General features: G+C 53.4%; 1 protein-coding gene across 1 annotated transcript; it reads right to left on the bottom strand.

The window, feature by feature from the left end:
* Positions 1-5263: 5263 nt before the first annotated feature.
* On the bottom strand, positions 5264-6282 carry LOC123643583. The gene is made up of 2 exons (XM_045559174.1): positions 6034-6282; positions 5264-5899 (listed from the first exon to the last, which is right to left on the bottom strand). The coding sequence occupies exons 1-2, from the start codon at positions 6167-6169 to the stop codon at positions 5430-5432; spliced, it is 606 nt and encodes a 201-aa protein (XP_045415130.1). The 5' UTR covers positions 6170-6282; the 3' UTR covers positions 5264-5429.
* Positions 6283-13013: the final 6731 nt, after the last annotated feature.

The raw sequence follows: 13013 nt of genomic DNA, 5'->3' as shown, positions 1-13013 counted from the left end.
ACCGCCCACCGTTCCTGCAGCCCAAATGAAGACTCACAAAGGGGAAATGGAGGAGTTCAGATCACAGCCGCAGAATCAGGCAGCTTGAGTTTGGCGAGCCAGGGCGGCTAACAAGGCCGTGAACGGCAGGCCCGGGGTGTGCAGGAAACTGCTACACATCCTGATGGCTTTGAGTCCCGGGGACCTGCTCAGACGCAGGCACCCCGGGCTAAAACACGAACGCCTCTTCATGTTACCTAAAGGCTGTGGGAGACGCTTGAGGTCCTGCTGGCATCACCACATGTGACAAGCATTCGCTGTGCACTGAGGGGTCATCTGCTGGTGGAGGCAGGTCGCCTCTGGGCCAGGCGGTTGCCCACCCAATGCTCAACGCTCAGACGACCCCAGCCCAGCAGCACCACACACGGCCTCTGTGGCACCGGGCAGTTTATTTAGCTTTTCTGCGGCTCTGGTTTTTTCACCTATAAATTGAAAACAAGGACTAGAACCCTGCTGGAGACGTCTGTGAGGACCCAGCAGGACGACACTGTATGCAAAGTACCTGAGAGCCAAAGAAATGCATCCTCCTCCTCTGCCCCCCTCTAAACCCCAACCTACACGCCCTCTGCTCCCTGCACCCTGTCACCAGGGCCAGAATGCCACTGTGAGCAGGACAGTTCCCGGCCTCGAGGGCTGCCAAGGAGCAGGAAGTGCTTGTCGCAGCTGTGAGCCGTGCGGGAGCCGCCCTCACAGCGGGCTGGGCAGAAGGCCCGGGAGGGTCTGCAGAGCCGATGCTCACGTTGAACTGGCTCCTAAGGATAGTCACCTACCTCTCCCGCTCTTAAAAAGCCATGTCCCATTCCCCATAGGCCCCATACCTGCTGTATCCCTTCTCCCCACTCGCGTCACAAACAAAAAACTCACTCAGCCTTTGTCGTGCCCATTCTGTTTCCACACACCCCTCCCATTATATCAGAAAACCGAGTTTCCCATCTTTGCGCTGACTTCTCAGCCTACTTTTAAGCACAGCGCTAACAAGCTCCTCCAGGGTGGGGTGGAGGTTCGTGCCAAGAGCGGGCTTGGCACGGCGCCCACCCCTTTCAGGCCCGGTCACTGGCGAGCGGCTGGAGAGACGGCAGAGGAGAGAGGCCAAGAAGGAGGCTGGCGCTGCCCCGGCCACCACCCTCCTCCCCACGCCCAGGCTGCTCCCAGGGGCCCCTTCAGCTGGACCCCAGGCCTGCCGAACCGCTGCCTCCAGCAGAGTATTCTGCCCAGCCCTCAGCCCCACCAGCCCCCCGCAGAGTCGCAGGCCACAGCGCCATGCTCCACTCCCAAGGGGTAGAGCTGTGCAGCCCCACAGGCAGAGCACCCAGAAGGACAGGCCTGGGTTCAAATCCCACCCCTGTGCCTTTCCTTGGCAAACCATTTAACACCTTGAGCTTCCGTTTCTCATCTTCTGACTTGGTGGTGTTTCCTAGACACTGACACTTGGTAGGTATTTGGTGAATGGTCCCTATGTTTATTCACACTCACCAAGGGGCCACCTGGAGCTAAGCTTTGACTCCACAGATGAAGGAGGGGAGATTTCAACCACCTTGCCAGGGTCAACGGGGAAGATACTTTGGTGATGGAGCTGGGAGGGTCTCTTCACCCGCAGTGGACGTGGTCACCACCAGGAGGGTCCAGTCTGGCCGACCCGTGGTGGCAGGAGGTAGGTGTAACACCAGAGAAGAAAAAATAGGGACTCTGTTCATTTGATTTAAAACAGAGGAAAGGTGAAGAAAAGAGACGAGCTCATGGGGGCTGCTAAGTTAGGGGCTCAAAGGCCAAAACCCAGAAAAGGAAGGACCACGGGCCTTGGCCTCCATGCCACACCTGAGGACAGGGATGGGCCAGCCACCCTGGAACGGCCAGCGCCCAGCACAAAGGGGCACTCACCACGTGTCTACTGAACTGTGGAACCCAGTCGAGTGTTCCCAGCCCTCCCGCTGTGATGTGATGTGCCCTCCTGAGCATTCTGAGCACAGGAGGATGGAGGGCGCCTGTCTCATGCTTTGCTGAAGGAATATGAAGGGGGAGGGGCAGGAATAACAGATCCGGAGAGATTGGTCTCCAGCTCAAGGGGAAGGGGATGCCGATGTGGCACTGACAGAGCTCCACGTAAAGACAGCAGAGTCGGAGAGACAGCACGGCGCCTGCTTCTCTGAGAGGAGAGAGTCAGTGACTAGCAGACGGCTCCCTGTCTCTCCCTCCCCTTCCATCCCCCCAGCAACCCCGGGGCCCCGCTTCCCACTCCCAGCCTTGTTGGTTCCGGAAAGTTTGGTTTATTATCCCGAAGAGGGTGAGGAATGGTTCAGAGCAAATCAGCAAACTACAACCTGTGGGCCAAACCTGGCCCTCCTCTTGTTCTTTTAAATAAAGTTTTATTGAAACACAGTCACATTTGTCCGTTTACATAGTCTCACTTTGAGTAGTTTCTACAGAAACAGTCTGGCCCCTGAAACCAAAACTATTTACCATCTGGTCCTTTGTGGAAAGAGTTTGCTGGCCCGGCCCAGGTGTAGAGAAAGGAGAAGGAGGGCACTTCCTACCCTACCCCTTCCTTCAGTGAGTGAAGAGTTGTTCCTAAAGCTCATGTTTCTGAGAGTAGGAGCCAGGGCAGCTCCAAAGCCAGCCAGCGAGGGCTGATGAAGGCCTCTGCGGGGATGTGGAAAGCAGAGCCAAGGAGCCGGGTGGGAGCCGAGGCGTGCGCCCTGGAACCGGCTGGGGCGAGGACAGGGAGGAGACAGCTGGCAGGAGGAGACCACGTGGCTCCCCCTTGCCGACTCAGCAGAGGCAGGAAAGGCTTCGTTGGCAGGAAGGTCATGTGTTTAGGATTTGTTTTAAAAAAAGAAAAAGGACAGAGCTTCATGGGCAGGGAAGAGAGGGGAGAGCAGTCAGGCATGGACCACGAGCCCGAGCCTTGGCCCAGCCCCTGCTGCCCGCCCCCTCCGCCCCACGAGCCACTGTGGCCCTGGCTCTGCCCTGGGCCTGCTTCTCACAACCTACGGGCTGCCTGGCAAACCTGACCCTCCATGGCTTCCCTACTGCCAGTACTGCCGCTGCCACCCGCTCCCTCCATCGGGTGGTCCCCTCACACTTGTGAACTGCTGGACCCCGCACCTCCCACCCACCCATTCCTGCGGGTCCGGTCTCTTGTGCCTCCCTCTCTAATAGTGGACCCCCAACCCAAACCCCAGTCAGAAACACAGACATCAAATGCTCCCTTTGTCCTCATGTCAAATCGCCCTCCAAGTCCCTCCAAGTCCCCTTCTGAAATAAGTGTCCTCTCGCTTCCAGTCCGTCCCCCAGCCTCGGCCAGACCTCTGCCCTCCCGGCAGTCTTCCCCGACCTCACTCGCACCGCGTGCATCTGCTCAACAGACAGCGGCCCGGGGGGCTCCCTCCCAGCCAGGCTGGGCCTTGGCATGTGAGCTGCCCCTCGCCGGCCCCCTCCCCTCCCCGGCGCAGCCAGACCCACCCCTCCACTTTCCACAGAAGGTTCTGAGCTGAGGCTTCAGGGCACACAGCAGCTACAGGAACTCCAGCAAGTTGTCCTACCCTCAGGGCCTCAGTCCACTCACCTCTAAGGCAGGGACAATGCTGGCCTGTGCTGAGGCCTCCGTGAGGACTGGACAGAGGGCCACGAGTTGCACCCACGGCATTGCAAACACGCAAATCGCTATCGTTCCCCCGCTCATGCCTCTGGCTCACTTCTGCTCCTTTCCACCAACAGTCACTGAGCAGAAAGCCCAGGCCCGCCTGGGGGCTCAGGGAAGACAATGCGCTCGAGCTAACCGTCAAGCCTCCTTACGAGGGTGACAGTGGCCATTGTGGACACTCCCAGCGCTGTGCCAAGAGGCGAACCAGCGTCTGGTTTTGCCTGGGGAGGCAGGGAAGGGCACAAGGGTGAGTGTGTTGTGGTGGGGAGGGGCACAGAGAAGTGCAGCTGGGGTCCTGTCATGGACACAGAGAAAGACGCGGCCCTGCAGATGGCCTCCTGGGGAAATGGGGGCGGTGGCCCTCTGCAGAGGGGCAGCTCTGCCAGCCCCACTCTCACCTGGGCTGGTGGCTGTGTGGCCACGAGATGTCCCTCACCTCTGCAGAGAGTCAGCTGAGGAGTGGCATGACCAGACTTGGTGGTCAAGAGCTCGTGTGGGCACAGTGTGAAAGACTGCCCCGGAGATGAGGCCATCAAGGTGAGACGTCGGTGAAAAGATGGTCACAGTGACAGGGGCATGACACTATGCAAGGCACAGCCAAGGGGTAGTGGGGGCCGCCCAGGCGGAGCACCCTGGAGAGAGCACAGGGAAGGACAGCATGACTCGGAGATGGTCACCAGAGGCCAGCCCGGGAAGAGTGCGGGCACCTGAGGTGTCATCCAGGTGCCAGCCCCGCTCCTGGGGCACTATCAGGGTGGGGGCTGCTCTCAGCCAGCAGGAGAGAGTCCACCCTGGGACCAGCTGGAGGGGTGGAAGGAAGGGATGACAGTTCAAAGGAAAAGACATGATGATGGAGAAACAAGCTGTTGTTCTGCATGTGAGAGAGAGAGAGAAAGGAGCAGGAAGCAGGGACCAACAACAAGGAATACCAAGAAGAAAAAATCAGCATGAAGCCTAAGGAGGGAAGAATGTTCAAGACAAAGATGGGAAAGCCTTGGGGAAAAGGAAGGTGCAGACTGTGGTCAGTTGATTAAGGACAGAAAAAGTTAGGAAAACAGTGCCCTAGGTGATTTGCCTCCTACACAACAAAGGTGCTCTCCAAGGTTAGTGAGAGCTGGCACGCAGCCCCGGATCTTTCATTAGGTTGGGCACATCAGCTCGCATGCTTTTATTACCTCTACGCTGCCTCAGAAGAGCTCGCTCCATCTGCTTGTGGCTGTTAAAAAATGTGCTTGGCTTTCTTCTTAAAAATAAAACCCCAATCAAGGGATGAAAGAAAGTGCTTTGGAGCTCGTCCAGGGAACCATTGCATACAGGTGGGGAGGCAGGAGGCCCAGAGAAGACGGCTGGGGGGGACGGAGGGCGGGGGCGGCTGCGAGCGAGCGCGGGGCAGGTGGCCGGCTGACACAGCACCTGCATCGTGAGCCGCAGAAGCCCAAAGATGCCTTGCAGTGCTCAGCCCCGCGAGGGTCTGTAATTCAGGGAGCGCAGAAGGAACGGTGCAGGACAAGGGAGAAGAGGTGTGAAAGTATACGGCAATATGCACGAGGCTACTTTTAGCTAGGTAACGAGAAGCTGCTATTAAAAGTCTGCGTGAGAGTTAAGGCAGCATATGGTCATCGCTTCGTTATGTGCGAGTGGCTCTCCTGCACCAGCTCCCTCCCGGGCTAGCAGAGCAGGGCGGAACTGCGGGGTCTGGAAGGCCAGCCCCTTTTCCAGGGCCCCGTTGCCGGGGACAGCACAGCTAGCTCTAAGTCAGGCACACGTGGCTGGAACCGTGTAGAAGAACAAAACGCACATAAGGCAAGGTGGTCTTCCATGACCTGCCAGCCACCCACCCACGCAGAATGTGCAAAAAGTGCCCCCGTGGTCCCGCCCACAGGTCACGGTCAGGGCCCCATGCGGACGACGGCTTGCGCTTGCACGAGGGAGCGGGGTGTCCGTCGCCCGGCTGCCACAGGCCTCCGAGGTCGGCTTGTTTGGGCGAGAGAAAGCAGTCCTTGAAGCAAAGGCCGGCGCATCTGATCGCAGCCCCTGCGGCAGGGCTGCTGTTGACACCAGCAGGAATGTTTCTGGCAGTCAAGGTCCGGGTGATGGGGGGGAGGCGCCGCTCCCGGGGCCGCGCCACGTCCCTCGCCGCGATCCGGTGAAGGGTCAGGGCTTCCCTTTCCTCTCCGGATCTTTTCTCCGTAAACGAAACTCCGTGTGGGAACAGGATTCCTATACATGACAATACAAATTGATTAATGCCGTAAAAATGTGCCCGAAACCACCGGCGCTCACAAACAGCGGGGCTTATGTCGTCTGCCCCGCTCTGAAGGAAAATTGCCCTTAAGAGTTTGTGTATTGCTCACCCTTGTTCTTGGCACACGCACAGGACCCAAAGCCTGTAATAACGCAGGCCATTAAACCGACAACCGCATCTGGACCGTTTTCAAGGCCGTGATTCGGGCAGGCGGCCTCCCCGGGGACTCCGTTCACGCGCGTCATCAGACCTAAGCGGGGGACCAGCGCGCGACGTTTGCTCGGGAAAACGGACTTCCTTGGGGCCGCTAGGTGGAGCCAGGTGTTTACCGAACGGGCCGCCGGAGCCGCGGCGCCGCCCAGGGCTGGCCAAACGCCACTGCTCCGGGCACCTCTCGTGTCCACGCAACGCGAACGCGGCGTGGGCGTGTTGCGAAGCGCGGGACGGCTGCGGGCCGGGCAAGCCCCTCGCGTGCAGAAAGGAGCCTGTCGCCACCTTCTATGGGGAGGAGGGGCGGCGGCGGCAGGGGACCCTCTCAGAACCGACCAGACCCAGCGGTCCTGGGCTGCCCCCGGCCTCGCCCAAACCGCGTTTCTGGGGCCGTCGAGGCCAGGCCCGTCCACTCCACGACTCACTTCGCTTTCGGGTTCTGTGGGTCACTGTGCCCAGGGACCCACGCACCAAGTGGTGCTGCCGACAACGGCCCTGCCCACCGAATGGGGCAGCCGGGAGGGTCCGATGGGTGTGGAAGAATTCTGAAAAGATAACACAGTCTCCAGACATGTAGGATTGTTTTGTTATTATTATCAGGAAACAGGCTGATAACTGAAGAGGGGACACGGGCACTGGCTGGGGGAAGTTGGTCGTTTCCCAAATTCATGTTTTCTGACGCTTTTTAACGCACATTCTCTTTGATAGAATTTCTTTCTTAGATAACTTTTTTAAAAAGGAAATCGTGGCAAGGGGCGTAAGTGTGCACGTGGCAGTCAGGTGCACGGGGTAGCCAGCACTTGGGACACCGCGTCCCCGTGTCCCGGGATGAAGGCAAGGTGAGTGAGCCCTGAGGCGGGGGCAGCCAGACACAGCAGAGTCAGCCGGGAGCTTCTGCCTGCAGGTGGGCAGAGGGGGGCTAGAGGACCCCAGAACAGCTTCCAATTTAGGAATCTCTGGCTCAGCGTACGGCCAGTCAGTGATGAACTGGAAGAGGAAAGCTAGTTGCTATATTCCAAACAAACCATGAAAAAATGTAAGAAACGAGAAGTTTATTAAAGCAGCATGTGTCTTTTAATAGCAGTCTAATTTTAAAGGAATCAGATCACAGGATTCAGGCAGCAGCATCTAGCTCTAGGGTCATCCAGAGCTAAAGTGAACGTGCAAAAGAAACCATTTGTACGTACATGTGTCTCATCTGCCAAACTAGTGTTCTGATCTGTATTATGTTAATAAGTGTTTTGTTGTCAATATTTTTAATTAAAAAAATAGTGTTTCCTGTCCAAATAAATCCAGAAAATACTGAATTAAAAATAAAGTGTTCCAATGAGCCCTTCGAACCTCCAAAAGGTAGAATCTAACACGCACTGTTTCATGAGCACGTTTGGTCACAGAACCTTCTTTCCTGAAAAGGCAATGGACATTTCTGAGAACTGGTATTCTGTGTCCTATTTTTTTGAGGAATACTACCCCTATTGAACAGAACATGCAGGCCAGTGCTGACCAGAAGTCAGCCATGGTAGCAATGCCTTCTTGGCACTTGGGCAGAAATACCCAGTAAAGTTAGGTTGAAACAGCAGCAACTCGTCAAAGACATCATGGACAGGAGGAGAGGTCGGTGGGGTTCAAAAGTGTACAGTCAGGAATGCAAAGACCCAAAATCCATCATGAAACTTCAGCGATCTAGCGAGGCCTCTGTGCTAGGGTTTAGTAAATTCTGTTTGAATCTCACTCTATAGACTAGGTTTCTGAAAAGTCATAAACAAATGAAACCTTATAAGCAAGGAAATCTGAGATACTGCAGAAGCAGCTCTATTTCAAGCAGTTGCAGCATCACAGTGGAACTCTCTGTGGGGTTACTACAGCCCTGGCCTATGTTTGGGCAGACGGCACCTTCCTGCACTTTCTCCTTGGCCCCTCAGCTCCAGCCCAGAAAGTGAGCAGCCCAGAAGTTCAGAGCCTGGAAATTGAGAGAATAGCTTGCCACCTCTCTCATTTTACAGATGAGGAAGTCGAAGCACAAAAAGGTGACTTTTCCCTTTAGAGAGACAAAATTCTTTGTATATAGTGTTAATGATTTTTGTCAAACTATTAATAATTTATATGTCAAAACTTTTTATAGCTTCAGAAAACTGAGAATGCTGAGTATTTTAAAAGGAGATGAGAAAACAGCTACTGAAAAGTTGATTTAATGTAAATGTTTAAAAGCAGTACAGAAAAGCCAATAAAGGTGCTATTACCAATTTTGAGGAGATGGAAGATGAGAAAAGCTTAGAGAGCATCCAAAGAATGTCCACTGAAACCATTAAACAGATTATCCAAAGTGCCTGCTTAACTACAGAAAGTGAATCTTATGAGTAGCTTATGGTTTTCCACCAGTATGATGTTTACTGCTGTGTGAATTCAAGCAAATTCCTGTCCTCTGCTGGGTCTCAGAGAACAGGCCAAGATGTCCTGACCCTCAATTCCAGGGACCCTTTGGAACAAGTGCCCAGAGGCAGTTAGCATGAAGAGACTGCCATGCTTAAAGCTAAGTGACCTTGCCCGCTTCTAGCCACAGCTGCTTGGGACCAGGACAGAGCCCTGACCCAAAGGGAGCCAGGTCCCCTTTGCGTGGGAGGGTGACTACCCCCTGTGGCAACAGAGCCTAAGGTGGCTCCATGAGCCACGCCCACATGTGCTCAGCCTGCACTGGTGTGATTCCCTCCCCTGAGTGCAGCGGGACCCGTGCCTCACTTCTATGGGACATGGCCGAGGTGATGGATGGCACTCCCTTTGGACTTATGTTACAGTTGGCTGGCCTTGAAAAAGCCAGCTGCCGTGTTGCCAGTGGCCTGTGGAGACGGCCGCAGGGAAGAGAACCGTGGGAGGCCCTAGGAACAGAGGCAGCCTCTGCTCAACAGCCAACAAAAAACTAAATCTATCACTTCTGTAGCTGCACGGAAACAGATTCTGCCAACAGCCTGAGGGAGCTTGGAAGTGGGTTCTTCCCCTGTCGTGCCTCCAAATGAGAACAGCCCAGCTGACACCTTGATTTCAGCCTTGTGAGCCCCTAAGCAGAGAACTCAGCTCAGTGGTACCCAGACCCCTGACCCACACAAACCGTAAGGTAATAAATGTGTGTTCTTTAAGCCACTGAATTTGTGCAGCAATAGGTAACTAATATACTCACCAATCGAGGGTGTCCAGTGTCAGAGACTGAACTTGAGATGTGCAAAGAATCAGCCATGGTAACAGCAGCACAGCACACGTAGCAGACGCAGAAGAGGTGAGCTGAGTCACAGCCACACTGCTGGCAGCGAAGGGAGCGCCAGGTGCCTGGCCCCGCGGGGGCGCGGAAGAGTCATGAGGCATCCTGGACGACATTCCAGTCCCACGTGAGGCTGGCTCTCCCTGGGCACCCCTTCCCCCGTTTATTCCCTCTCCCCCCGGACACCTGCTGTCTCCCTGTGGCCTCTGTCCCGGATGGCGTACCATCAGCCTTCCAATCTCCCACAGGGAAACCTGGAAGCCACTGCGACTCCTTCCTCCTTCATCCCTATCTGGCACAAAGTCTTTCTGATTTTACCTCTTAAAAGTCTTTCAACTCCAGACTCTTCTCTGTTTCCCCTCCACCACTGCCCTCGTTTAAACCCTCATCTTCACACACCCCAACTTGCCAAGTGCAAGGGTCTAAGTGAGCTCACTTTCTCCACCCTGAAACTTCCCTTAAAATGTTGCTGGTGGTGCTGTCATCAAGTTCTCTTTCACTCAGCATCTACCATAAGCTAAATGCTGCACGTGTATTTACACACACACAGTCATGAGCTCATTAAATCTTTCCAAAGACCCTAAGAAGAAAACTGTCATCACCCCCATTGAGGAGAAACGATGAGACAATGATGCTCAGAGACATTTAGTAACTCTTAAAAGGACTCGTTGCCCAGACGTGAGGCTGCTCTACTCAAAGCCTGTGTTCCTTCCACGAGCTGCCTGCCAGGCACCAACAACCCCCACACCACGGCCTGGCAGTCCATGATCTCCCCTTATGGATGAAGCCAGCAGGAGTAGTGGGCAGAGGAGGGTGCTGGCCAGAGCTCGTCTGGACTCGTTTGCCCTGAACCGGGCACGGCTGGTGCCCCAGTGTGGTCCACCACAAGCCCCACCTAACAGGCCACTCACTCCCCCAAAGCACTTCAAATGGAATTGAGTCCCCCAAAACGTGATGTCCAGGGGCCGGCCACCCGCTGACCTCCCTGGTTTCCCGTGAGGATGGTGGAACCACAGGCAGCTCCCCGTACACAGCCGGCTACTTCACCGCTTCTCCTGATTTTGCTCATACTTTCCCTTTGTCTTGAACAAACTTCTTTTCTTTGCCTCCCTCTCTCCTTTTCCCTCCTTCAAGACACATCTCATTATCACCTCCTCCAAGAAGCCTTCCCTCCCTTTCCAGACTGGGTTATTTATTCCTCTGTCGCTCTGCCTAACACAGGTGCACACGGCTAGCATGCAGCATTGTTGCACACTACTACGCAGGTATGCTAGCGTGGCATGCTATCACGTTACTTCTTTTATCAGCACACGTGTTTGTCCTCCCCAACAACCTGGAGGCTCCTTGAGGCCAGGGCTGGGTTCTATTCCATTTTGTATCCCCGGGGCTTAGCCCACAGCCTGGGACAGAGTAGCATGTTGGTCGGTGTGATGCCTTCTGCCGGACAAGTGACAAGCAGCAACAGCACCCAGGGCCACAGCACCAGGAGTTTGTAAGCTGATTAAAGGCAAAGTTGGTGTTTGTTTATCCTTGAAGCCCTAACTGTCACTCATGTTAGCACCCACCTGGCACAGGGCTTCCCACAAATTACCACTGGATAAATGTTCTTTGCATAATTGACTCTACTTAGCCACCCAGGAGCTCGCTGAGCTCACAGTCCTTCCAGGCAGGAGAAGGCACAGGCGTTTCTGCCAGCCCCGTTCACCCCCGTGCACGCTCTCCTGTTGGACCGGATCACCCTGTGGACACGGAGAAGCATGGGGATACAAATCAGCATCCCAGGAGCATTCAGAGGACACCCGACTCAGGCAGAAGAATGACCTCTAGTGGTCCCCGCTGGCTTTGTTAGTCCATGAAGCACTGGAACCTGGGGGAGTTTTCAGCGGGAAAAGATGCAGTTCAACGACTGCTGTCTAGAAAGGAAACTTACTGACACATGAGAATTCTGGCAATCGCAACAGAATAAATGGTCACAGAACTGCAGAGTAAATAGTAAATATACATCTTTATTATTGATGATAATCCCATCTAATGTAGCAGTGAATAAAACATATTTTATAATTCTTTCAAAGTCTATGAAATTTTCAATTTTAAAAATGCTTTAAGAAGCTCTATGAACATTTCAAATAATACACACGAGTATATCACGGTGTATATTTTGACAAAGGCATATTTTTAAATGACTTATCTTTTTCTAAAAAAAAATCCCTCCTCCCAGCAAGAATCACTATTGTTTTGCAATAAGAGATTTTGGGGGGAAAAATTCTTTAGGACCAGGGCTCCAGTTCTGCAAAAGCCACCCAGAGGATCTGTGTATATCACCATATACCCTCTCCAAACAGAAACGGTTAAGTTACCCCTCCATGCCATCTTCACCATAGTCAGTTTGTTACTAACACAATGTAAATTCAAAGTTGATCAAATCAGTTGTCATACTTATTTTCTGATTTGATTATTTTGGTGTCTTTGAAGGAGAATGGTACTTGTTTTTCTTATGAACAGGTAAACTAGAAAAGTGTTTAGTTCCTTCTGTTAAACAGAAGTTCTACCAGAATTACTTTCTCCCTGATTGAGCTCATAACTAAAGTTGCTAACTACCTTCATGGTAACATTCAAATGTAAGCTTGTCTCATACAGGTGTCTGCTAAGCTGCAGGCTTATAAACCCAGAGCCTCAGAAATATACGGAGATATTCTCTTCTCAGTGTATAGCACTCACTTTCACTTAACTAACCTACTCAGTGCAACCGGGACTGAGCTCCTCCACTGCAAGTTTGGCCCAAGTTTAAATCCTGCACCCATCATATGTAAAAGCTTAGGGAAAGTGACCTGAGCCGTCAACGCAACCACGGACCAGCAGAGCAAGTCTGTCCTCCAGATTAGAAACCTGCGGCGTCTGTATAATCCATACAGAAAGCAGTGAAGTGTGCCATGCCCGGGAACAACCATCCCGAGTTTCAGGTTTATGCAATAGGTGAGTTTCACACACTCAACAAATCTTTCTGGCACTTCGTATGTGTAGGCACTCTGCTGATTTATTCTTACGGTTTTACATGTATATTTCACACATATTTCAAGAAAGGACTTGGAAATAAATTTCAACTTTTAAAGCGGCTTTCATCACAGGTGAGTGGTCTCTTGCCTCTTTGAAATATAAAGTTCAGCCCATAAAATGGAAGGATTGCTAGAAAACTATTTTTTTAATTTTTTTTTTTTTTTTTTTTTGAGATAGAGTCTTGCTCTGTTGCCCACACTGGAGTGCAGTGGTACGATCATAACTCACCGTAGCCTCGAACTCCTGGCCTCCAGCCATCCTGCCACCTTGGCCCCCCAAAGTGTTGGGATCACAGGCATGAGCCACCATGCCTGGCCTAGAACACTTTCATATAAGATGGCCAGGATATGGAATGCATGGCTTTCTCTGTCACAGGTTTAGTCAACTTCCTGTGAAAGCACCTGCAGCCTCCGTGTCCCCTTCCAAAGGCAAATGCCTGACAGGCCCCTCTGTTGAAGGAGCTGAGTCGGGTGCCACAAGGACACACGGGGCAGACCTGACCCTACCCAGGAGGATGAGTGTAAGGATATCTGCCCACAGATCGTGAAGGCAGGAAGGAAAAGGAGACGACACCC

This window comes from Lemur catta, chromosome 8 (genome assembly GCF_020740605.2).
Source record: "Lemur catta isolate mLemCat1 chromosome 8, mLemCat1.pri, whole genome shotgun sequence".
In the NCBI taxonomy this organism is placed as follows: domain Eukaryota; kingdom Metazoa; phylum Chordata; class Mammalia; order Primates; family Lemuridae; genus Lemur; species Lemur catta.
The sequence above is the reverse complement of the archived record's forward strand: the minus strand, read 5'-3'. Positions and strand labels throughout refer to the sequence as shown.